General features: G+C 42.6%; 1 protein-coding gene across 1 annotated transcript; it reads left to right on the top strand.

Annotated features, from left to right (window-relative positions):
• The first annotated feature begins 594 nt into the window (after positions 1-594).
• Positions 595-23,164, top strand: LOC136644885 (aldehyde dehydrogenase family 3 member B1-like). Its single transcript, XM_066621086.1, has 12 exons — positions 595-755; positions 7,079-7,255; positions 8,882-8,895; positions 11,968-12,134; positions 12,273-12,380; positions 14,032-14,152; positions 14,314-14,399; positions 16,870-16,951; positions 17,065-17,451; positions 17,672-17,838; positions 20,323-20,422; positions 22,971-23,164. Exons 1-12 carry the CDS (start codon positions 595-597, stop codon positions 23,162-23,164), a joined length of 1,764 nt encoding a protein of 587 aa, XP_066477183.1.
• The last annotated feature ends 4,423 nt before the right edge of the window (positions 23,165-27,587 follow it).

Raw genomic sequence — 27,587 nt, 5'->3', positions numbered from 1 at the left:
TTGGTTAGCTACTAAGAGCTCCCAGAGGGGGATCCATTGCTATTAAGTAAGGAATGAAGTGTGTCAGGGCCAAGCATTTTATTAGTACATGCAGAGGTATACTGTCTCTCAAGAAGTGGGATTCCTTCCATTTAGTTACATAACAAAGAGCTACTGGTAGACCTGATCTCCAATGATTTGTTAAGCATTTTTTTTAAGCCATCCAAGCTAGGAGCCATTAGGATGATTAGGTCATTAGCCTATTAGGCCATTAGCCATTAGCCATTAGGGCAACACATTTCATAAGCTAATTATGTATTGTGTAAAGAAGTACTTCCTTCCTTTGTTCTGCTGCTCAAAATTATAACTTACATGTGGGAATCAGTCATCTCAGATGGCTGACCACAGGCACATGTCTCAAATATCCAACATCAATGAAAACATAAAACGTATATATAAAAGTTCTCCATGAACAAATTCAATGTAAGAACTAGATTTGGGATGTCCTTCCCATCCTTGATAGAAAAAGGTTTAAGGAGAGAATTGATGGAATCATAGCAGGGTATCTCATCCATGTACCTAACTGAGTCAGTTGTTTCAGGCAGCAGACTGGAGATGGGGGTCACCCACCCATTCACCTCCATTGCTGCTGTTCCTTACGCATTTCCTGATTGGAAAAGCAAGAAGATGATGGAGTGGATGAGGAAGGAAGACTTCCCCTCTTCCTTTTCCAGACCACAGAGTAGGAAGAGCGGAGGCTGGCACATCACCACCAGGTAAAGGAGGGACAGCATTTAGTACCATATCCAAGTGACAGGAGGTCTTGGGCCAGACCTGGACCACTGAAACAAATGAAAAAGAAATTTAGTGGAAGCATTCAGAATTACGAGCAGAAATGTAAGATACAGTGGGAAGAAGGACCACTAACAACTAGGTTGTGCGCACTGCTTTCAGGTTATAATTTACGGGCAAGGGCTTTAGCAGTAGGTGTAGAAGGGAAAGTACAGATTGCAGAGAAACTGGAAAGGAAAAGGTGCATAGATTAAACATATGCAACTGCCTTGGGCTGCAATCCTATGCATGCTTTCCTGGGAGTAAACCACACTGAACTCATTGGGATTTAATTCTGAGTAGGCATGCATATGATTGGGCTGTAAGTTAGAGTTCAAGTGTTGGCCCATCTAGCTACACTGGTTTCAGGCTAGGGTCTTTTTCTAACCCTATCTGGAGATCCCAAGGAGTGAACATGAAGTGATGGGTTTCTGTAACTGCATGAGTAAGAAGGAACCAAATGAGTCAAAGATGACTGTTATTCAAGCTGAAGACCATGACATTGGGACAGGAAGGACATTGGTATGGCTCTTCTACTTAAATGCAGAGCAACTGGGCCAAGCATACCCATTTTGGGGGGTTAAAGAGCCCCAGAATTGGGAGAGGAATATCCTTTCCTCTCCCCTCTACACCAACAGGTCGATGAAAGCAGGGCCTCTGAAAGGAATTTTATTGGGGGATACAAAGTTTCTTTTGGGCCCTTTTGCAAAGGGGGAGAGATGAAATAGAGTGGGGGAGGGTGGTGATTGTCAAGCAGAATGGGAGGAAGGGGCAAAGCAGGGTGAGGAGAGGGGTCCATGGTAAGGCCACACCTGGAGTATTGTGTCCAGTTCTGGTCGCCGCATCTCAAAAAAGACATAGTGGAAATGGAAAAGGTGCAAAAGAGAGCGACTAAGATGATTACGGGGCTGGGGCACCTTCCTTATGAGGAAAGGCTACGGCGTTTGGGCCTCTTCAGCCTAGAAAAGAGACGCTTGAGGGGGGACATGATTGAGACATACAAAATTATGCAGGGGATGGACAGAGTGGATAGGGAGATGCTCTTTACACTCTCACATAATACCAGAACCAGGGGACATCCGCTAAAATTGAGTGTTGGGAGAGTTAGAATAGACAAAAGAAAATATTTCTTTGCTCAGCGTGTGGTTGGTCTGTAGAACTCCTTGCCACAGGATATGGTGATGGCATCTGGCCTGGATGCCTTTAAAAGGGGATTGGATGAGTTTCTGGAGGAAAAATCCATTACGGGTTACAAGCCATGATGTGTATGTGCAACCTCCTGAATTTAGAAATGGGCTATGTCAGAATGCCAAATGCAGGGGAGGGCACCAGGATGAGGTCTCTTGTTATCTGGTGTGCTCCCTGGGGCATTTGGTGGGCCGCTGTGAGATACAGGAAGCTGGACTAGATGGGTCTATGGCCTGATCCAGTGGGACTGCTCTTCTGTTCTTATGTTCAACTGCTTTTTCTTACTCACATGCTGTTGCCTCAGACCTGTTTGGCCAGCTCTAAAGAAAAACAGAAACAATAGTCTGAGAATGTGGCCTGGCCAGTACTTGTCTGGGCCAGTACCTGTCTGACATACAATGGGACAGCAGTCTTGTTTAAATGCAAAACCAGGACATTCATTACTCACAGCCAGCCCTGTACAGCCAGCCCAAATTCCTGAGGGCCTGTCAAAGACCCTTCAGGTATGTTGCTATCACCTGGTTTTCAGGTTCAGGACCTACACATATAATTGTGTTTATATAAGGGTTGTTGAATGCTTAGTTCAAAGCATTTTTTTTTACTTCAATAGCACTCATCAGGACTATGACACATGGGAAGACAGTATTTAACTCTTTCCCCTCTTACTGTCAGCCTGATGAAACACACTTATGTCCTCCTTAAGCTGATCTTTGTTTCAGGAGAGGAGCTGCCATGGTGCCAATAACAGTTTTTGTCTGGAGGTTTGGGAGGGGATGATTTTTGTCCAGATTGAAACATGAGGGGGGAAAGTTAAATAACCCTCACTGTACATTGCAGTAATGATCCTTATTCCCCCGTTCCCACTTTGGCTGCTTTAAGCTAAATATACACATACAGGACAAAATTATACATTTAACCTAAGGAACAGCCCTAAGTAAAATGATTACCTGTAGAAGATGAGAGTCTCTGACTTTAGCCAAAGGCTGGGCACCCATTCAGGCACCAGAAGCTGAGCCGTGAATCTCCCTACTTCAACCACAAGAGTGTGGAGGGGCAGAGAACCAAATTATGCGGTCCTACAAACCACAAAGAACCTGGTCTCAAAAAAGACATAGTGGAAATGGAAAAGGTGCAAAAGAGAGCGACTAAGATGATTACGGGGCTGGGGCACTTTCCTTATGAGGAAAGGCTATGGCGTTTGGGCCTGTTCAGCCTAGAAAAAAGATGCCTGGGGGGACACATGATTGAGACATCCAAAATTAGGGATGGACAGAGTGGATAGGGAGATGCTCTTTACACTCTCACAAAATACCAGAACCAGGGGACATCCACTAAAATTGAGTGTTGGGCGGGTTAGGACAGACAAAAGAAAATATTTCTTTACTCAGCGTGTGGTCAGTCTGTGGAACTCCTTGCCACAGGATGTGGTGCTGGTGTCTAGCCTAGACGCCTTTAAAAGGGGATTGGACAAGTTTCTGGAGGAAAAATCCATTATGGGGTACAAGCCATGATGTGTATGCGCAACCTCCTGATTTTGGAAATGGGTTATGTCAGAATGCCAGATGCAAGGGAGGGCACCAGGATGAGGTCTCTTGTATCTGGTGTGCTCCCTGGGGCATTTGGTGGGCCGCTGTGAGATACAGGAAGCTGGACTAGATGAGCCTATGGCCTGATCCAGTGGGGCTGTTCTTATGTTCTTATGTTCTTATGGTCCTACAAACCAAGATTTTAGCAATTTTGGTTGCTAGTGGTGTCACACACACACACACCTCCCATGTATATCACCCCCCCCCCCATGCATGTCACTCCCCTAGTAACACCACTGGAAATCATTGCTGAGCTCCAGAGTGCCACGTCAGAAGCTGTGCAGGGCTCCAATTTGAGCTGCATGGCTGTGCAGCTTAGAGGGAATGCTGCTTATGCGTAAACATGCATGGAATTGCACTGCAAATTTTCTCAGAACTCTGCAGCTCACATATTGTAGCCTCTATTTATTTGCTGACTTATTTGATTAAGGTTTATACAATTGTTTTCATTTTCTTATATACCTTGATTTCTACCTATCAAAAAGATTATGTAGATCTTTCTGTATAGAAAACCATTTGTTATAAGACTCCTAAAAATTCCAAAAGAAAAAAAGAAAAAAATTCCATTAAAAAATTAATGTGCAATATCTGGGAGTTAGGCAGGAAAAGGCTGGATGGCCACCTGTCAAGGATGTCTGCTCTGTTTGGGGGATTGGACTAGATATTCTCCAAGATTCCTTCCCTCTATGATTCTAATGGTTGCCAAAGTGAAACACCTTTTTGATATGCCTTCATCAGAAGTTAAATTTAAAGCAGCCAGTAGGGCAACATGACCTGAATGTTAGAATATGGACTGTGCTAAATTCCTATAAGGCAGAGATTGGGGAGCAATTTCAAGTACTACATTGGAAGGCAAGTAGGGATACTGAACATGTCCTCCAGCTGTGCATCTCTATACAAAAGGTTTCCTCCCAACTGTTTTTCTCCCAGTGATAGCTACTGCTGATCTCAGAGCCCAGTCAGATGTAAAACAGGTGGGGAGAAGCAGTTTCTGGGGGAAAGTCTTGGCAGAGTTCAGTGCCTCCCCATGCATTGAATGGCAAGACAGCAAATATCTGAGGGCCCAATCCTATCCAACTTTCCAGCACGGGTGCAGCCCCAGTGCAGCCCTGAGGTAAGGGAACAAATCTTCCCATACCTTGAGGAGGCCTCTGTGAGTGTTGTCCCCCAGTCCTGGAGCAGCTGCACTGGCACTGGAAGATTGGATAGGATTGGGCCCTAAGGCTGCAATCCTATGCACACTTACCTGGGAGTAAGCCCCACTGACCTGAGTAGACATGCAAAGAATTGGGTTGTAAACTCTTTGCCTCAGGAAAGACTGTCATGATGACCCAATTCTAACACAATTGCTGCCATCACATCTTGCTACATGTGAACTGGGCTATACTTGTGATGTGAGATGGGAGATTTTTGAAAATTATATTTTTCTGCAGAAAGCTTTCCATTTCTAAAAAAATAGATTGTTTTGTAAAATTAATTAGTAACAATCAGTGGGTATAATACAAGCTAAATTGGGCAGTTTCAAAGTGGTAATAATTATTTTAAAATTACAGTCCTTGGGAAGCCCCCTCTCTCCTTGTTTATTTATCTGTAATTAAAGGGGAAAATTAAAACCACAAGTACATATAATGTTCTGATCCAAAATGTTTTAGAAAACCCTCATCACTAATTGCCACCTTCTGCTATTTTATTGCAGCTCTGTTAGTTTCTGCTGCTGAAGGTTTTGTTGTTTATTGCTTTGTTTGTTTATATATTATACAGTATTATTATAAAATAATATATATTATATAATATTATTAACAATGACATTAATCATCTAGTATCATTATATGATTGCATAGTTGTATATTTTGTTAGCCAGCGTGGATGCCCACAGTGTAGGGGAAAGGAGGGCTATAATTGCATTTAATCATCACCATAATCATCTGTGCTACACAGAGCTCTATCATGTTTTGCGGATCTGCTTTTCAACTGAGCTGAGGGAGGACAGGTCAGAAGATGGATTTGTCCTTGGAGGGGGACAGGAACTGTGGCAGAGGCTGCTGCCGAATCCTCTGCCCCTCCCAAGCTTCAAAGCCCAACTTGGATCTCCTCAGTTCTAAGCCAGCTAAGGGCCCAATCCTATCCAATTTTCCAGCACTGGTGCAGTCGTGCCAATGGGGCATGCACTGCATCCTGTGGTGGGGAGGCAGTCGCAGAGGCTTCCCCAAGGTATGGGAACATTTGTTCCCTTGTCTCATGGTTGCATTATGGTTGCACAGGTGCTGAAAAGTTGGATAAGATTGGGCCCTAAGGCTCCAATCCTATCCACACTTTCCTGGGAGTAAGCTCCATTGACTATAATGATACATACTTCTGAATAGGCAGACATAGGATTGGGCTCTAAGAGTCCAATCCTGGGCTTGGCGTGTAAAAGGTGTGGACTCTAAGAGTCCAATCCTGAATCCAAAGCCTCTTTGTAGGACTTGCCACCTTACATGGAGGCTCTTGATTCACTGCTCACTCCCGAGGTGCCACTGGCAGCTGCCTTGGGTGTGCCTGATGCAGTGGCAGCCATTTTCTGTGCCGCCACAGTTGTGTGCCCTGGGCAACTCAGGATTGGGCTGCCTGTAGCTGGTGCAGATCTGCAGTAGCCGGCAATGGTGAACCTCCCATTCATTTGATGAATGCCCTGGGTGAATGCCTTTAGGGCCCCGCAGAAGCCTCTCTGAGGCTCTCAACAGGGTCGGAAACTGTGCTTCTGTTTTTCTGGAAGCACAGTTTAAAGCGTTGTGGAAGCCTCCGGAAGCTTCCCTGACATTGTGCGAGGCTCCTTAAGCTTCAGGTAAGGGGGGCAGATTTGCACAGGGGGGTGACATCCTGCAGGGGGGGGGCACCATCACAGACCTTTGCCCTAGGGCGTGGGGCTGGAGAGGTTCACCACAGCCAATTGGGGCTACCAGAGTTCTACACAGGGTAAGGGAACTAATGTTTTCTTATCCCAGGAGTCTTCCGGCTGCTGCTCTAGCCCAGCAGGATACAGCGGTAGCCATTTTGGTGCCGCTTTACCATGCAGCACCAGTGCAGCATAGACTGGGCCCTAAGACAGGTTTAGAGCTGCCTAAACAAGCACTGAAGATAACTGCAACAGTTTCATTTTCCCTTTCATAGGAGAGAATCATTTATAGTATAAGCTAAAAACAGTATAAATTTCTACCAGCTGGATCACATCTGATTGATTATTTTTGTGTTTTTTTTCTAGCTCAAGAAATAGTGCAAAGTATATTTGCAAGTCAGCGTGACATAAGACAAGAACGCCAAATTCCAGTATTCCCGAAACAACTTGAAGAGAAGCACTATGTTTGTAGCACTGTGTTTGTAGATCAACAAAATGTGGACCAAAACCCCAAACTCCTGGAGGATTCTTTCCACCATAAAGACAAGCAGAGCACTACCTGTGCAGGACAGCAGACTGTGAAACCAAAACACAAACTCTATGATGTTCCTCTCAATAGTACAGGCAGGCAGAGCACTGCTTGTGCAGGACAGCAGAACACAACACAACAGCAGGGCACTGCTTGTGCAGGACAACAGAACACAACACAACAGCAGGGCACTACCTGTGCAGGACAGAAAAATACAAGGCAGCAACACAGACTCGAGGACATTCCCCAGCATAGCGAAGACAAGCAGTGCACATCCAGGTAAGGAAAAGTCCTGAGACTAATGGTTACTGGCTTCTATTCTTTTCAGGGTATTATGAGTAATCTGAAAGCATTGAGGGTCTGTTTTCACATGTCGCCTGAAAAGATCATTTAGTATGATCAAAATAAGACACACAACCCTCTCTATCCTACATACATTTACAGTACTTCCGTACCAATCAGTTAAATAGGATTCTTTATGCTCAGGTTGGAGGAGAGTAGGCATACTTCTCCTCCATAGCTCTCCTAGAACTGCTATTCAGAGGCATACTGCCATAGAACAAGGAGGTAGCACATAGCCATCATATGAGCAGTCACTTATAGACTCATCCTCCAAGAATTTGCCTTACCCCTTTTTAAAGTCATCACTATACCTTATGGCAATGAGTTCCCCAGACAAATTATACACTGTGCAAAGAAGTGCCTCATTTTGTCTGTCCTAAATCTCCTGCCAATCAATTTCATCTAATGACCCCTTATTCTAGTATTGTGATAGGTATGAAAAAAGGAAATACATTTCAACCACATTCTCCCTTAATCATCTTCCTTCCAGTTAAAAAGCACCAAATTTCATAACCTTCCCTTGTAAGAAAGGCAATTTGATTGTTCCTTTTTATGGTACCTTTTTCAGCTTTACAGTATCCTTCTTGATTCACGGCAACCAGAACTATACACAGTATTCCAACAGTGATCACACCGTTGATTTGTATTGGTGCATTATAATAGCAGCAGTCTTACTTTCAAGCCCTTTCTTAATGAACCCTTGGATGGAATCTGCCACCTTCACAGTTTCCAGGCTGACATTTTCATTGACCTATCCACCACAATTCTAAGATCTCTTTCTTGGTTCATCACTGCCTTATCATGTGAAATTGTGACTCTTTTTGCCCCTGTGTGCATCACTTTGCACTTGTTTATACTGAACCACATTTGTCATTTGGCTGCCCATACGGCTGCTTACAGCATAAAACAATTTAAAACAGCTAAAACAATATAAAATACAGCAGGGGCCAAATCCTGGTCTGTGGGCCGGATCCTACATGCCAAAAACGCTGTATGGGGATGACATTTACTGTTCCATGCAATGGAAAATAAGCATGCCCAAGTAACCAGTGTCATGGCAGAGAAAATGTTTCTCAAAGGTATCTGAATTCTCAAACTCAGTGTTTCTCAAACTGTGGGCTGGGACCCACTAGGTGGTCACGAGCCAATTTCAGGTGGGTCCCCATTCATTTCAATATTTAATTTTTAATATTTTAAACTTGATGCTACCATGCAGTGTGACTGCACTTGGGGAAATGTTACAGATCTGTACTTTTAACAAGCTGCAATGTATATTCTTTTAACAATGATAGTCAATGGGACTTACTCCTGGGTAAGTGTGGGTAGGATTGCAGCCTAGGATAGTCCAAAATATTCCTGCTTGATGATGTCTGTTCCAATCATGACATCACTTCTGGTGGGTCCTGACAGTGTCTCATTCTAAAAAGTAGGTCCCTGTGCAAAATGTGTGGGAACCACTGCTCTAACTACAAGGCCTGGTAGGCACTGCACCAGAAATTCAACATTTTCTTCTAAGGAAAGTGTAAACTTGCATGCATATTTCAGCTGCAGGTGGTATCCTTTCTTATAGAATTCTTCCATTCAGAAAAACATAACAGGCTGCTATCTTCCCATTTGTAGTGGTTCCCAAACTGTGGGTCAGGACCCACGAGTGGGCTAATACCCAATTTTTGGTGGATCATGAAACTGACTTTGTAATTAGTCTGTGGAACTCCTTGCCACAGGTAGTGGTGGTAGCATCTGCTCTAGATGCCTTTAAAAGGGGATTGGACAAATTTCTGGAGGAAAAGTCCAACACAGATTACAAACTGTGATGGCATGTGTAACCTCCTGGTTTTAAAAGTAGGCCATATTGAATGCCAGATGCAAGGGACGGCACCAGGATGCAGGTCTCTGGTTGTATTGCGTGCTTCCTGAGGCATCTGGTGGGCCACTATGGGATACAGGAAGCTGGACTAGATGGACATTTGGTCTGATCCAGCAGTCCTCTTCTTATGTTCTTATATTCTTATGACAAGCTGATTGATAGCTGACAAGGAAAATGTATTGGCCCCTGTGGAAACCAAAAGGAGCAGCATATGCATGTTTATACATGAGTAGACAAGCATACCTTGGTCCACCTTAAAGGACAGGCAGAGGGGAATCCAGTGCCACCAGAATGGTCCCAATCCAATGAATGCAGGCACCAAAAACTCTCAAGAAGGAAGTCCCCTCCCCCCCAAGCTTCCCCCCAAGGAAAATGTATTGAGCCCTATGGAAAGTGAAACTGAGCCACATATGCATGTGGTAGGTGGATGTGCCATGAGTAGGTGGACATGCCTCCACTATTATCGAAGGCCAGGCAAAGGGGAATGCAAGACCAACAGAATGGTCCTCCTCTGGTGAACGTAGAGCTCAACAAATGCTCCAGAAGGTGGTTTCTCCACTATAGTACAAAGGCTTGAGCGACTGGTAAAGTGCAATTTTATTCTTGTAAAGGTAGGTGGGTCCTGATAGACTGTTGTTTTATAAAGTGAGTACTGGTGCTAAAAGGGTTGGGACCACTGCACTGCAAGGAAATAAGGGGCAGCACCCAGGCCAAGGCCCCCACCGTATTTCTATTCAGGTACCCTGCTGTGGTCACTACAACTAGTCACACAGTCATTCCTCTTTGGCAGCCACTACATGATTGTGCACAGTGACTTTTTCCAGTACGTTTTGCATTACGCCACACCCATCAGGTAAAAATCAACGGGTTTAACTGCAAAGGTTCACAGCATGAAGCCTCTTGCAATAGGAGCAATTCCATTTCCTCAGCAATTGTGTTGTATCTCTCTGACCTGGGTCAGGCAGTTTTTAAGATGTCTCAGTCTGCTAATCCATGAACAAAGTGCTTCATCATCATCGCTCAGGCACGCACAATCTGTGCTGGCTTAATCTGAGCGTGGGCGATGTCAAGCAGATAAAGCGCATAAAGCGCATACCTTTGAACAGATAACAAAGTGATTTTCTCTTCCTGTTGAGTAATCTTAATCCTAATCCTAATCCTGTTGGGTAATCCTAATCCTGGACTGGGCCTACAGGGAAAAGAATGGGATTGGTTAAATTTAAACCTAAACTGTGGGTCTCGACTACAGAAGCTGCTTTCATCCAGAGAGAGAGAGAGAGAGAGAGAGAGAGAGAGAGAGAGTCCATGTATTGGTTAAAAAAGGGGGGGCAACTCAAGAGTGGTGGGCTCAATTGTTATTTATCACTAATAAAAAATGAAGGGAAACTCAAGCTGGGCAGAATGTAACCACCACCTACTACTACTACTACTACTACTACTACTACTACTACTAATAATAATAATAATAATACAGGTATTATGGTCGTCAGATTTCTCCTCAGAATTTATTTCAAGGCGGTTTACACAGACAGGCTATACTAAATCCCTATAGGGATTTTTACAATTGAAGAAGGTTCTGTCTTTCAAGAACTACAACATTTCAGATGGATCTTTTTATGATCTGGTATTACATTCTGGCCTCCAGTTTCCTCCCACGCAAGCTGACAATCCTTCATATCTCACTTGAAGGGCGGCCAAAGAGCAGATGGAAAAACTCAGCTCGGCTTGTCAGCTGCTTCAAGGTCTCGCAGTTCACAGTGCCAGTGGCCTCGAACTGGCGACCTTCAGCTGTTCTCTTCAGGCAAACGGAGGCTCTACCATCTAGACCAGACCTCCTGCCCACCTATAGTCAGACACAGTAACAGGGCAGTAAAACTAACTTCTAGATAAACATCATTGGGCATTCAGAAGTCCCAGGGATCAGTAATGGGCTTTTAAATTGGGAGAGTCTTAGACATTCTTTGCAATGGGTTCTGCTTAAAATGAGCAGTGATAGAGCTGGCAGTTGACCCAGAAATCTAGAAAGGGCCTCCTTGTATAAAGCCATGAGCTTTTGTGATGCATGATCATGAGCGGATGTATGTACTGTACTAGAGCTGGGTTACAGTTCTTTTTTTCTGCACATTCACACATTTGAAACAGTGAGCAGAACGTTCTTCTCTGCTTCAATTTGGCGCTTGTTACAGGTGGATAGCTGCTGTCAGTCATTATTGACACTAGTGAGATAGATGGACCAATCATCTGACAGTTTAAGGCTTATGTTCTAAGAGGCTGTTAAGCAATAGATTAAACCCCCTGGGTGGGTGATGGAACCCACTAGTAAGTTTTCAAGGAAAGGCAAAATAATACTTGGCATTTGTATAGAGCTTTTAAGTGTTTAAAGTGCTTGCAGTGAATTTTTGTGTTGTAATTCTTACAACAATCTTGTAAGGTAAGCCTTATTGTAGCTGGGGAGCTGAGTCTGTGAGGGAGTGGCTTGCTGACATATTGAGTTCATAGCAGACACGAAATTCAGACTGAAAAATTAAGAGGTTCAAATTGGGGAGTCCTGATTTATAGCTTACTTTTCTGGTAGTAAGTTCCATTGAGTTCAGTGGCATTCATGTCTGAATAGACATGCCTAGGAGTATTTTGTAAGACTCCTAGCACTACACTAGCTCTGAAACAAATTTCCAGCAAGGACGATATGAGGCATTCTGCCTTAAGGAATGATGTTGACAACACTACCTGTGAAGCCCTTTAATTCTGTGTGCATCTATATGCTTTCTCCCCAGCTCAAACCCCTATGCTGGCCTGGTCACTAGTCTGAAGGCCACCTGGCTAACAGGAAAGACACGCCCTATGGAGTATCGGAAGCAGCAACTGGAGGCAATTGGTCAATTCCTGGATGAGAAGAAAACAGATATCATGCATGCCCAGTACCAAGATATGCGCAAGGTGAGTGTGGTGGTCTGAATGACGTTCTGACTAGACAATAATTATCCTCCACCTTCTGTATGGAGGCGCACTGTTTAAGTTCATACTGTCTGAAGTCTGGTGTGGGCTACACTAATATCTTTTTGTCTTCCCCTACAGCCCCATTTTGAAACTGAGCTCGAAATTATTGTAACAAAGAATGAAGTGAATGTTGCACTCAACAACCTGTGCTGCTGGATGAAGGATGAATGTGTGGACAAACCCTTAGTAAGGAGGCCAGATTAAGATGGGAGGAAATGTAAACTAAAGGGGAAAAAGATGGGCCTTTGCCTGAAGAAGAAAAGGGAACAGAGGCTGTGCTATGTAATCAAATTGAAGATTGGTCTGGTATCTCTCCCCTTTCAAACGTGTTGTTCAGATGCTCACTTTGAAGAGTAGAAGTCTTGAACTGCTTTTGTAAGACTACATCTGCAGCCTGTGTAAACCCATTTTACTATGGTATATTGTTTTGGTGCATTTCGCACAATATGCTGAAAGCTCCCTTACTTTTCATGAATCTGTTGCATAAATGCAAAACCTACAATGACTGAAATGGCCCTTCACTTTATATGCAGTTTGGGCACAAATAGGGCACAAAAAGTTTGAACGTGCTTTTAGTGTCATGTATGAAAACCTCCTTAAGCTTAATATGCATATCTTCTAGGGATATCATGCTCTCCAAAACATAATCTAACAGTGGAAGTTCAATCCATTTACATCTGATCTACTCTGATGCACATATTGGCTGTGGTTGGCAACCTTCAGTCTTGAAAGACTATTGGTATAAGCCTATAGCAACTGGTATTCCCAGGCAGTCTCCCATCCAAGTACTAACCAGGCCTGATGCTACTTAGCTTCCGAGATCAGATGAGATCGGGCATGTGCAGGGTAACATATTGGCTAGCTTTGATGAACTTAAATGGGGCATTGAAAATTTTTAGGAAGAAGTGGTTTTAAAAAAATCAGTAAGGTATTACATGTTTTCATCTCCAATATGATTTGGGCCTTGCAGGCCCTTTGGCAAAGTTGAGAAAAGTAAATGTAAAACAAATGAATGATTAGGTTAGCTAGGCCAAGTATTAATTGAAAGGAAAGACCACTACTGGTGAGCCTATACAGTGGAGCCAAACAAGCATTTTCATTTCTGTAACTCTTTAACTCAAGCGGGGTTGCACTCCCTCTGAAGGAGCAGGTCTGCAGCTTGGGGTTTCTCCTGGATCTGCAGCTGCTCCTGGAGTCCCAGGTGGCGACTGCAGCTAGGGAAGCCTTTGCTCAGCTTTGTCTGATTTGCCAGCTTCGACCATACCTGGGTCACTCAGACCTGGCCACAGTGACCCCTGCTCTAGTGACATCTAGATTAATTACTGTAACGTGCTCTATGTGCGGCTGCCTCTGAAGTTGGTTTGGAAACTGCAACTAGTGTGGCCACCAGTGTGGTTGCTGGGGCTCGTTGGTTTGACTCTGTCAGGCCGCTGCCTCAGAGGTGAGGTGAGGGTGGCGGCGGCTAAGAATAGGGCCTTCTTGGTGGTGTCACCCCATTTATGAAATTCTGTTCCCCTGGAAGTAAGAACAGCTCCCTTTCTCTAGAGACCTTTCAGCAGGGCCTCAAGACCTTATTTATGAAAGCTTTTAATTGACACAGAGGGATGGTGCTTTTTAGTGATTTTAAATTGTCATGATCCTGGGTGTTTTAATGTTTTAATTGTTTTTAATGTTTAATTGTTTTTAATATTGTATTGATTTTATGGTTGTTATTGTTAGCTGCCTTGAGTCCCATTGGTGTGGGAGAAAGGCAGGATATAAATAAGTAAACAAATAACTTGCTCTGCTGTATTCTGACTGTGATCTATGGAATTTTCCTATCCTCATCTTCTTGTAGGCCATGCAGCTTGACTGTGCCTTCATTCGCAAGGACCCATTTGGTGTAGTACTAATCATTGGAGCTTATAACTACCCCATCAATCTCATCTTGGCACCTCTGGTAGGGGCCATTGCAGCTGGTAAGTGAGAAGCTTCCATCCCAAATCCTGCTGCAACTATTACCTGTGGACCCTCTTGTTCTGCTGTTCTTTTGATGGTGGCTTCTGCTAACTGAATCCTGGAAGGTGGTGGATTTGTGTATCTCTTGCTGCCATAGTAATGTGTTTTTCTTTCCCACCAGGAAATTGTGCAATTATCAAACCTGCAGCACGTAGCCCCTGCACTGCAAGGCTCCTTGCTGAATTTCTGCCATGCTATCTTGATTCGGTAAGGTCCTAAACCTATTTTATTTTCTCCTCAAAATGTAGCTCCTGTTCACAGTAGTTCATGATATACCCTCTTTCTGCTTTTGAAAACTGTGGCTGTTGCACTTCCTTAGTGTGTATGATGTCAGTACTGATCCCATCAGGATAAGGATGCTGGAGCCAGAGACAGCATTCAGAATATATTCATGTATATTCAAGTGAGTGCAGCAAGGTGCAGTAGGCACATGCAGAAGATTGCTAATTGCAAATCTGTGTTCCTCATTGTTTTACATGCTTATGGGTGGAGTGAGGCTTGTTATGGACAAAACTAGAGAATACATTACACTTTAGCAGACAAGTTTAAACCATTTCTGACCAACATTGCATATATGCAATAGGGATCAAATGTATACACCTGTGGGCTGGAAGTAGTCCTTTGAAGCTGCTAATGACCGTAGCAGGTATGGATATGATTTGGTACACAGAGAGGTGTATTGGGGGGGGGGGGAGAGACCCTGAAAGCAGTGCTTCATTCCCTTGGTCTGCCCTGTCTCAGGGCCAAAATCAGTAGACTTCACTGCCACCATGAGGACAAAGGGCGCAATCCAAATCAACTTTCCAGCACTGACATAGCTGTGCCCGAGGGGCGTTTGCTGCATCCTGCAGTTGGGGATAGTCATGGAGGCCTCCTCAAGGTAAGGCAATGTTTATTCCCTTAACCTCAGAGTTGCACTGTCCTTATGTCAGTGCTGGAAAGTTGGTTAGGATTGTGGCCAAAGTCAGATCGAGACAGATCAGTCTCAGAAGCCTCCCTCCAAGTTACATGGAGAATTTCCCCCAAATCTAACCAATGGTGTGTGTAGCCAAGGGTTGAGGAGGACCAGGTCAAGGCTCCAAGTTCAACCAAGTACTGGTAAGTAAAGAATTAAAACACAAAATGAGAATTTATTTAAAATGAAATAGGGGTTGGGGTCTGGGCTGGATAAAACTAGAAGGAAAGAATAAAACGAGCAAGGTTGGAAAATACCTTGGGTGCACAAGTGCCCAGGTGCGGATCTTAGAAAAAATACACGAAAGCAATTACAGGCAAGCTTAAAAGCAAAAGAATTCCATAATGTTCCATAATCTTAGCTCACTGGTCCCTATCTGTAGTTGCTCAGGACCTTAGCTTTTCTGACTGCATTACACCTCTCTGATCCCTATGAAGGTGAATAAGAGCTTGACCACACACAGACGCTTTCTCTGAGGAAGCCAAGCTGGAACACCCATGACCCATGAACACCCAACTCAATCTAAGTTGAGTGATGTCACACTCTGTCCTATTGGGTAGTTTTTGAGTGCCTGGGCATATCTATCTGATCTCTGAGCTGGTCAGGTGTGCTCAAATGTCCAATAATCTGGTGCATGCCTGTCACAGCAGGTGGGCTGGCAAGGACTATTGTCCTGGCTGGACCAGATGAAGACAAAGAATCCAGAAAACAACCTGTCTGCTTGGCCATGCAGTCTTTCTGCAGTGGTGCTGATTTAAAGGAGTGTGTTTCCCTTATTGATCTTGAATTGGGACATAGGTAAACAGATGGGAAAAATAAAGGGAGTGGTCAGAGCTCAGTAATCACAAGGAGCAAATGTTTATCCCCTCCACTGTTTGCACAGCAAAAATATATATTCCAGAAGTGGTAGTTTGCTCCCAAGTGTCAATTTCTGCAAATTGCCACTAGGAGAGGCATATTGTCATAGGTTCCAGTAGGGGGAGTAGGGATTTTTTCTGTGGCAGCAGAAGCACTAAGTCCCACTCTCATGGCATTGTGTGCTCCTTGGTTGAAGGAGCAACCATTGCTGTTTCAAAGATGGAAAGGATCATTTCTGGTTCTAATCCCATCTATTAAAAGATGAATCATTTAGTAAACCACTGTGTTTGTAAGTATAAGATTGCTGTTACTACAGATTCACTTATCGGAGGTAAAATATTATATATGTGACATTATTGTACAAGGGGAATTCCTATTGTACAAGGAGGGGAAGCATTCACTATGGGCTGATGAGCTTTAAATTTCCTTTTGGTAAAGACCAAGCATTTTCTCTCTACTTTTGAAGGCACTGTAATGGGCTAGCACAATTTCATGATACTAAGTCATAATGCTGGATTTGGTTTCTGCCATTTCCCTGCTCTAAATCCCCCCCCCCCCCCCGCACACATGCAATCACATTTTTCTCTCATGGGAATCCGAAGAGGGGAAAGTGTATACTTGTACACAAGTATGCTTGCATGCAACTTGCTGCAAACAGGCATGAAAAAGGTTAAGCATATCCTCTTCCACTCCCTTTTGCACATTCTCCTTTTGCAAAGTGGCCTTTAAGAAAGAGTATCAGAACTGTGTGCTTGTAATGTATATTTAACCCCTGAAACGATCAGGAGAAGTTTGTGTGATGGGAAGGCTGATGAAGGCCTGACTGGAGGTAATGAGACATGAGACTTCTCTCCTGTTTTGCAGGATACTTTTGCTGTGGTGACAGGCGGCACTGAACATGTCACCAAACTACTGGAGAATAATTTTGATTACATCTTCTTTACAGGTGATCTCTGCTTTTTGAGTTTCTTAGTGCAGTATTTGGGGTGGGGGCATTTTGAGTATGTCAGTTCCAAGATATTTCTCTGTGACTGCCCACATTTTGCTGTAATTCTGCAGGGAGTGCCCGTGTGGGAAAGATCATCATGTCTGCAGCGGCCAAAAACCTGACACCATTGACTCTGGAACTGGGGGGCAAAAGTCCCTGCTACGTGGATGATTGTTGCGATTTCCAGAATGCAGCTAATCGAATAGCATGGGGGAAGTTTTTCAATGCTGGTCAGACTTGCATTGCACCAGACTATGTGCTCTGCACTGTTGAAGCACAGGAGAAACTGATGCCTTGCCTGCGCCAAGCTATCCGCGAGTTCTACGGCTGCGTACCCCAGGACTCGCCTGACTTTGGCCGCATGGTTAATGACAAGGAATTTTGTCGTGTCAGAGCACTGCTGGAGTGCGGCCGAGTGGCCATTGGTGGAGAGACAGATGAGTGTGACCGTTATATTGGTGAGCAAGTGGACTGGTGTGGGGGAGAGACGGGGAGGCTCACTATCACTGATATCTAGAAGACTTGTTATGAAGTCTTCAGGCTGCATCAGTGCGGGTAGATCCCACTGATGCTTAAGCACTAGGGAGGACAACTTTGGGGCAAGCTAAGGTTGTGTTTGAATGGCTGGATGTGGCAGCAAGTATGAGCATATGTCTTGATGTAAACTTCTGCCCACAGCTCCTACCGTGCTGGCTGACGTGAAGGAATGGGAGCCAGTCATGCAAGAGGAGATATTTGGACCTGTCTTGCCCATTGTCACTGTGGCAGATTTGGATGCAGCCATCGCATTCATCAATTGTAGGCCACGCCCACTGGCTGCCTATGCCTTCTCCTGTAACAACAAGGTATGCTACAGAGTTATATCCCACAATATCCAAGATGGTCAGCAGTAACCCATGTCCCTTTATATAACTTTGTTCTTTAAAAAAAAGTCCTTAGAACTGCAGTAAAAAACAAAAAATTGGATCTAGGAAATTTAGGGCCCAATCCTATTTGACATTCCAATGCTGATGTAGCTGTGTCAACTGTGTCAACTGTGTTCTGTGGTGGGGAGAACACTTGTTTCCTATCTCACAGTTGCAATGCAGCTGCAGCTGCTCTGGAAAGTTGGATAGGATTGGGCCTTAAGAGCCCTAAATTTTGTATGAGAACAAAATTCATTGACATGAATTGAGGACATGAATTCATGTCAAAATTCATTAACATGAATTCAATAGCATTTTTGAATGTGTACCTTAAAAATCTAGTGCTCAGAGAGGTAAATCTGTACCTGACTATTCTCCACTTGGGTGACAGAGCCACTTCTTGAACTTAAGCTCCTACCTCCGTGTCTCCTAACATTATTCAGTATAAGGTGCCAGTATAGCTCCCATTTATACTTGTGGCTTTAGATTACTTTTAAAACCTGTGTTTTCAATTCCCTTCAAACAGGATGTAAATGCTTTCCTTTGTTACACTGCATTTGAGTGCCATTTTCCTTTGGATAGGTGAGGTGAGCTTGGAGGGATGATGACTCAAAGTAATTAGGGCTACAATCCTATACACCAGCAGTTTCCAAACTGTGGGTCACGACCTAATTTTTGGTGGGTCGCAGGCTGCACGTGCATGTGCACCATAGATACTCGCCTATAAGGCGAGAAATTTTTGCCAACAAATCAGACTTAGATAATCTCCTCACCTTATCTGCAAGGTCATTCATGGGTCAGGGCTGTTCAGGCAAGTCTTGCAGACAGGAGAAGCCAAGAGGAGAGCAAGAGGGCAATGCAGAGAGAATTAGAGCAGTTAGTTTCCAGAGCATCCCCTTCAGGGCAAGCTGCAGCCGAAGTTAACCTTTTTGCTCCTCCTGAGAAAAACGTAAGCCAGGACTCAATGCTTCCAATTAAATAAAGTGCCCCTTGTTCTCTTTGGCAGGATCACACCTGACCCTTCTGCACCCTTGTTCCATTTTGCAAATGTTTGGCAGAGGTCTGGTTTTTTTAAACACCAGGATGTAATTCTCATTTCCATTTGAAATAAAGTCTGAGGCTACAATTCAGTGCAACTTTACTTAAGAGTAACACCAATGGAAAGCAATGGGGTAAACTTCTCAGTAAATCAGGTTGCAACGATGTGTTGCTGCACTTGCTCATTCTCATTCTTTGTTGCTTGACTCTCTGCTGTGAACTGAATTTCACACTCCCAGTTATGTGTTATATGTTATATGTTAAGCCTCTGGCTTAACACACCAGGCACCTTAAAGAAGGATTTGATTAATGGTTCTACTGGTATGTTGTTCAGAGTGCACTTACTCTGATGTTGTTCACAAAAATGTTGTGAAGACCAGAATTTAAAATGTTAATGAATAAAAACGTATCTTAGGATTTTTTTTTTACTATTTTTAAAATAAATTAGAGACTGTACAGTTCTTAGGTAACAATGACTGGTAGGTTATTTTTCCGGATCTGGCCTCAGCTAAAATCAGACTAAACTATAGTCAGACATGCCCCTAAGTTTAACCTCCCAATTTACCCAAGGGTCATCAAAAATTCCATGATTTTTGGCTCAAAACCTGCCCTTGACTTACCTGTGAGATTGACTTATACTTGAGTATCTGTAGTACTCACAGGTAGATAAATGTGCCTGGTCCAGTTCAAAGGGGAATGCAACACCATCAGAATGGTCCTAATGAACGTAGGACCCAATAAACTCTTGAGAAGGAAGCCTACCTCCAAGCTGAAAAGGAATCTGTATTGAGCCCTATGGAAGGCAAAACTGAGCCATATATATGTGTTTACTCATGAGTAGGTAATTGGACCTCAGCTGTCAAGGAAGGCCAGGGAAAGGGGAACATAATGCTACCAGAACAGTCCCAATCTGATGACTGTGGAGCTCAACGAATGCTCCAGAAGGCAGTCCCCCCCACCATAGCAAAAAGGATAAAAACAGGCTTGAGCGGCTGGTAAAGTGAAACTTTTTCTTAAGGCTCATAAAGCAAGGTAAAGTGTCATTTTAAAAAGTGGATCCCTGTGCTAAAAGGTTTTGGAACCACTGCTATACACACTTTAGGTAGGAGTTAGCCCCACTTAACACAGTGGGACTTACTTCTGAGTATTGCACTAAAGGCATTTTAGTCAAAGTTCCCAGAAGTTGCTTCATTTTCCTCACCACACACTGAGGGGATAACATTTGTATAGGAACAACACGACTTGGTATTGCTCTGCTAAACAGAAACTGTTGATAGCTATGTCTACATAGCGCCCCATATTATAAAACTAAGATCTGATAAATCCTAAATATAGAACAGCAGGGATGGGGTTTCTGACACTGTTGTGTACTTTTCCTCACTTTAGGTTGTCCACCAAGTATTGGATTGCACCAGCAGTGGAGGCTTTTGTGGAAATGACTGCATGATGCAGAATGCTATAGTCTCCCTACCATTTGGCGGCATTGGTATGACTAGACCACTATTCCCCTTGCCTCTGTATTCACTCTTTCTCTTAAGCTGGTACTTCCTCCAGTATCATAGGCAGTGGTGGCGTCAGTAGGGTTTGTGTCACCCCCACGATGAACCTCCTCCCATGTGGTGGGTGAGGCAGAGTCCTGGACAGTGTACCATCACCCCATTCCCTGCTGGTTTTTTGGCTATAACTTTTGATAGAGTAGAGATATTTCAACTTGGTTTGTTCCATTGCATTCTGCATGAAAACACATATTGAATGAGATATAACATGCTGGTATTATTTGAAAATACCAAGATTTTAAAAATTTTGGCACCCCCCCAGCAACACCACTGATCGGCAGCATGGAAGACCCTGTCTGTGCAGCAGCTCTCCTCTCTCAAAAGTGTTTCTGAGACAAGAGGAACAGTCTTCTTTCTTTTTGGCTTCTGTGCTGCTTCTGTTGTATTGTGGTTCACGTGCAAAAAGTGCAACATAAAAACTAATTGCATGTAAGCCTCTCAGCCTGCCCTGCCAAGCAGCAGGCAGGGTAGATTTGTGAGTAGCTTTTCTGCCAGGCCAAGCTCCAACCTGCAGTTTGACACAGCAGGCTTGGAACCCTTTCTTAAGCAAATTATAGCAAATAACAATCGTCTAGTTTACTGCTCTGAGGACAATTCTCTTAACTTTACATATGACACCAACTAGAGTAGAAGCTTCTGGTGAATATTGGCTTCTGAGGAAGGCTTAAATCCTCATTCTTTAGAAGATCCACCAGTGTGGAAGCCTTGGCCAACTTACTGCTTGAAATGGCTTGTTGGAGTGACTACCCAAAATAAGCCTCTACACCCAAATCTACACCTAGATCACTATTTCAAACAATACACTTGCTGGAAGCAGGATTCCTAGCACGAATTATGTTGGCTCAAACCTCATGAGAAACACTGTGGGGAAAATGAATACAACTTTAACAAAGTATTTATTTGCCAGTGACAAGTTTTAGAAGAGCAGTCCTAATAAGGGTATTCCTTTGGGTATTTCTGCCCCATCACTTTGCGTGCTTACAGATCAACTGATTTTCCCGGAATATTTATTCCCAGACTGCAAACTGCGTTGGCTTATTCAAAGGTGTAGATTCCTGGAAAATCAGTTGATGGGTGTGCACCAAAAGCAAGTGGGCAGAAAAGAAGTACCTAAAGCTTAGAGTGCTGTGGAAAATGTCTGGGTAGTGCAAAAGGAGCATTTCCATTTTACTGCCTGGAAAGGCCTATTTTCCTAAAACTGATATTGCCCTAAAAGAGCTGGCTGGTCACTTCTTGCTTCTAGGGAACATCCTGATTCACTCTGGTCCACAGCCCTCCTTCGCCCATGATTCCTAGCTATGACAGAGTCGCTATAAAATTCTGGCCAGATTCCAGCATACGCATTCATGCCATAGGTAACAGTAGGCCATTGAGGGTTATTAAATTTTTGCAGAATTTACCCCTCAGTTGCCGTCCATTCCCATAGAAATACTAGAAGAAATGTTTACTTGGTATTCAGATTTGTAATCCCCCTTTCATATTTATGGAGCACTTACAGGACTGTAAGATTTAGGGCACAACCCTAAGGTGCCCTGAGGCAGCCCAGGAGGGTCACAAATGTTCCGTAGGGCATGTTTGCACATCCTCGTGAGTCGGTTAGGCTGGCGCGTGGAGATGTGCCAGTCTGTGGAGGCTGAATTCAGCAGAATTTGTTCCCCAAGCAGGCTGAATTCAGCCTCTGCATTGATGGAAGGACCGAGCCTTGCGTCGGCTGAGTTTGGCCGACACAAGGCTCTGGGGTGGGTTGGGAGAAGGTGGGGGGGGAAGTGTTCCAGGGCGGGCAGTGGGCGGCCCTGGGGATGGGTGGGTGGGGAGTGATAGGCAGGTCTGGGACCCAGCAGTTACACCGGATTCCAACCCCATTCCCCGAGCAGCGCAGAGGGGCTTCAAGCCACTCCGCTCTCTTCAGACTGGTGCCACGAGGTGGTGCAAGTCTGAGGAGACCCATAGGGGCTGCATTGGCTTACCTGGAGGTAAGGGGAAGCATTTCTCCCTACCTTTGGCTGAGCCACTGCGGTGCCCTATCTTGTGCTGGATACAGTGCAAGCCTCCTGGCTTGCCTGTTCCAGCACAAGATAGGATTGCACCCTTTGTTTTTTAAAAAGTTTGAACTGTCAGAATTGCTAGAGAAATATGTAAAAGTCTGGGGTTTGCCTCTATAGAGCGTCCATGTTGCAGGGCAAAATGCCCATGTGTAATGTATATATTGCTGCCCTATCTTTTTGCTAGAGGTTTCTGCTCTTATACCCTGGTTGGTTTCTGCTAGATTATTTGCTTAGTTGTGCAGCATTCAGGGTATACAAGGTAATGTGTGCACAAGCCCCCCAAATGGGCTGCAGAGTAATTGTCAATAGTTGTGCAGAAGCCCTGCTTTATGGGTACACCCACTCCCTCCTTAGGTATTGAAGATATATGCCCAGGCTGTGCAGCTACCTGTGAGTCGGGTTCGATCTATATGCTTTTTTGTTGTTGTTGCAGGATACAGTGGATTTGGCAAGTACCATGGCAAGTTCAGCTTTGACACCTTCACTAACCATCGCGGCACCCTCTTGCGCTGCATAGGTCTGGAGAAATTCAACACCATCCGCTACCCACCCTATAATGACACCAAGCTGGCATTGATGACCTCTGTTTTTGAGATTAAGCGTAAAGGTTTCTGCACCATTCTGTGAACTCCTTCAGTCATACTTGTCTTATGCCACCAGGAGCTTCTCAGAAGAACTTAACTGCTGGTGACAAGGAGGATTCAACTGCTAGCCCTGAGATCTTGCCTCACCTCCTGAAAAGGCCTTTGCAAAAAGCTCTGCCTTCTGAAAAAGCCATACCTCTCTGTCTTGGCTGTTTACCATGTGCCCTCACCTCTTTCCATGCTGAATCTTGGTGGGTTCAGTCCCTAACCATAGAAAGATGATAGGTAGTGATTAGAAACACTTCTGTGCTGCTCTTCAGTTCCCTTTACCTAGTTGTTGGAAAGGATAAGAAAAGGTTAGTAAGCTTGGCCAGATGTGTTTGGACACCACGTCTTCCTTTTTGACACTGAATTTTCTCCAACTGAAACCACTTACTACCAGTTGTGGGATGTATAAAGTTTTTGCATTGGGTTAAGATCCCAACTGAACTTCTTTTGTAATCACTTTTATAAAGCCAGTTCTGATTTAATGTCCTTTTAAAAAAAAAAATGGAGAAGCTTGTTCCACTTGTACCTTGGAGTAGTTATTTATTTATTTATTCATTAGATTCTTAAGCTGCCCTTCCTCCAATTAGCTCAGGGCAGTGTACATGGTTCCTTCCCTCTATTTTTTCCTCACAACAACCCTGTGGGGTAGGTTAGGTTGAGAGATAGTGAAGGTCACCCAGGATGCTTCATGACTGAGCAGGGATTTCAATATGGATCTTCCAGGTCCAAGTCCAACTCTGGAACCACTACATCATCCTAAGTAATTATATCTGAACAATAAAAGCAAAGTGCAAATACTGAATAGCCTCTAAAGCAGTGTTTCCCAAACTGTGGGTCAAGACCCACTAGGTGGGTCATGAGCTGATTTCAGGTGGGTCCCCATTCATTTCAATATCTTATTTTCAATATATTGGACTTGATGCTACCATGGCATGTGGCTACATTGGGGAAATGTTACAGATTTGTACTTTTAACAGGCTACTCTGTATATGCTTTTAACAATGATAGTAAATGGGACTTACTACTGGGTAAATGTGAGTAAGATTGCAGCCTAGGATTGTTAAAATTTTTCCTGCTTGATGATGTCACTTCTGGTCATGACATCAGTTCCGGTGGGTCCTGACAGATTCTTATTCTGAAAAGTGGGTCCCGGTGCTAAAAGTTTGAGAACCACTGCTCTAAGGAATGCTTAAAGTATTTATGAGTGACTGTGTAGATGCTAGATTCTTTACACCAGCTTAATTCCAAAAAGATTCAAACTTTAAACCAGTGCAATATGTTTTATAGACCTCTGCCAATCATATACTTTCTATGCAGCAATTTCCTCTTCAATATATCCCTGCTGTTAAGTCAATGTTTTTCAATATCTGTTTCTGTGTAGTAGTCATATATTTAAGTCTACTTAATGTTTAAGTCTACTTAATATATTTAAGTCATATATTATTAAAAAACAATATGCTAAAACTGACATCAGAACAGAAACTAATTTTAGATCAAAAAATTTCCATGCAAGAACTATCAGAAGCAATCAAAAGACAGAAAAATCAGAAATCTCCCGGACCAGATGCCATTCCAGCAGAATATTATAAATTATTTGAAGAGACGATACAATTACCATTTAAGAATCTGGTTAATGATATATGGGAAACAGGAAATATTCCAGATTCATGGACAGAAGCTTTAATTACGTTAATACATAAACAAGGAACAGAAAAGAAAGAAATTAGAAATTATAGGCCAATTTCTCTTTTGAATACAGACTACAAGGTTTTTGCATCAATATTGGCTGGAAGATTAAAGAGAGTTCTGCTGCAAATAATACACCAAGATCAAATGGGCTTCTTGCCAAAACGACACTTAAAAGATAATGTGAGAGTTATTATTAATATAATAGAATATTTTGAGGCACACTCAGAGAAAAAATTAGGATTAATTTTCGTAGATGCGCATAAAGCATTTGATAGAGTAAATTGGAACTTTATGATTCAACAAATGTACCAGATGAACTTTGGGCCAAAGTTTATAAGGGTTATAGAGAAGATATATACCAAACAAACGGCAAGAATAAAGATAAATGGTGACATAACAAGAATGATAGAAATCCAGCAGGGAACAAGACAAGGATGCCCTCTATCTCCATTACTGTTTATTATAACTCTGGAAATATTAAACAATATAGTAAGAAGAGATGAAAGAATTGTGGGAGTGAAGGTCCAAAATGAAGAATTTAAAATTCAAGCTTATGCAGACGATCTCACTTTTATCTTGGAGAATCCAACCCAGTCTTTAAAATATTTGATAGAGAATCTGACAGAATACGGTAAAATGGCAGGATTGAGGATAAATTATGATAAAACGAAAATATTAGTGAAAAATATGAGAAAACAAGAGAAACAGCAACTACAGGAATTTGGTATTAATATCACAAAGAAAGTTAAATATTTGGGAATTACTGTATCAGATAAATGTAGTGAGTTGATGGAAAATAATTATCTAAAGTTAATGATGGAGATTAAGAAAGACATAAAAAGATGGAATGGATTAAATTTATCATTGTTGGGTAGAATAGCAACAGTTAAGTCAAATGTGCTGCCAAGAATATTATTCTTATTTCAGACAATCCCAATTTTATTAAAAAAGGTGTTCTTTCAAGATTTGAATAAAATGATGGCTAATTTCATTTGGCAAGGGAAAAAAGCTAGAATAAAGATGAAATTATTACAAGATGTGAAAGAACGAGCTGGTTTCGGAATGCCAAATTGGGAAATTTATTACTATGCAGCGGCATTAAATTGGATAAAGGATTGGGCAGAAGCCGAAAAATCTAGAGAGTTAAAATTAGAACTACACGATTTGCAGGTTGGTCCACATGCCTTTTTGATTTATGATAAAGCCAAATATCATAGTTACTTTAAACAACATCTGATAAGAAGAGCATTGTTGTTTGTCTGGGAACAAATCAGATATAAAGTTTACGAGAAGATTCCAAGATGGGTGAAACCGTTAGAAATTGATACTAGGCCAATGTGGTTGCGAGGTTCACAGAATAGGAGATATGATGAATTATTAGATGAGAAAGCAGTTATGTACTCAAAAGAGGTATTGTGGGAGAAAGGGATTGAACTGGATTGGTTGACGGAGTTACAGATTAAAACAAGATGGTTGAAAGATAAAAAAGAAGGAATCTACCCAGAGGAGACGGAATTTGATAAAATATTTTTATCAAATGAGCAAAATTATATCAGAAGGATGTATCAATATTTGTTGAGTATGGAAATGGTAGACGAATCGGTAAAAGAGGTAATGATTATATGGGCAAAAAATATTGGACATAATATAACAATGAATAATTGGGACCAGCTTTGGAAGAGAAATATGAAGATAATTAAGGCAGTAACAATGAAAGAAAACATATACAAAATGTTTTATAGATGGTACCTGTCTCCAGATAGATTAGCAAAAATGTATCCCGGCACATGCGATAAGTGTTGGAAATGCAAAGAGGTGAAAGGTTTTTTTTATCATATGTGGTGGCTTTGCCCTAAGGCCAAAAATTTTTGGCAAAAAATATATAGAACTATTCAAATTATTTTTAATTGTGAAATACATTTCCAACCAGAACTGTTTCTCTTGAGTATTTTTCCTGAAAGTTATAACAATGATCTTAAACATATTTTGTTGTATGCAATTACTGCAGCGAGATTGGTGTATGCTAGATTGTGGAAGAACCCTGATACTCCCACTGTAGAGATGTGGATTGAGAAATTATATGAGATGGTTGAAATAGATGTATTGACGGAAAGATTGGGAGATGGCGAAATAGAGAGAATACAGAAATTGTGGAAACCATTGTATGAGTGGTTAGATAAACAATAAGTTATTCAAGGATGATAGGTAGGGAAACATAAGAGTATCGGCTACAGTTCTGCGATTTCCTGGTGTTTTTTCCCTTGTGTATTACCCTGTACATATATGTTTGTGATTTTTCCTGTACCCATGTCTTAAAGTAAGTAAATAAAAAAAAATATATATATATATCCCTGCTGTTAAGTCAATGTTTTTCAATATCTGTTTCTGTGTAGTAGTCATATATTTAAGTCAGATTTTTTTCCTCCTATCAATACTCTTTAAGCCTCACAACTTGCACCCTAATCCTAACTATGCTTACTCTAGAATGTTACCAAGTTCCAAGTTGCTTACTTCATATTAAGTATGTTTAGGATTGCAGCTTTACTGACATTGGTTGCACAGTCTTATATTTGGCAGGTAAATGTTTTGCTTCTGTAATAAAAATACTGTATCATACCTTCATATCAGTTAAGTACTTTTTTTATTTATTTATCATCAACACAATACCATAAGTACACTATACTGTTCTGTATAGTACTGTGAGCCAAATACCAGGCTTGCCCCACTGA

This window comes from Tiliqua scincoides, chromosome 1 (genome assembly GCF_035046505.1).
Source record: "Tiliqua scincoides isolate rTilSci1 chromosome 1, rTilSci1.hap2, whole genome shotgun sequence".
Classification (NCBI taxonomy): Eukaryota; Metazoa; Chordata; class Lepidosauria; order Squamata; family Scincidae; genus Tiliqua; species Tiliqua scincoides.
The sequence above is the reverse complement of the archived record's forward strand: the minus strand, read 5'-3'. Positions and strand labels throughout refer to the sequence as shown.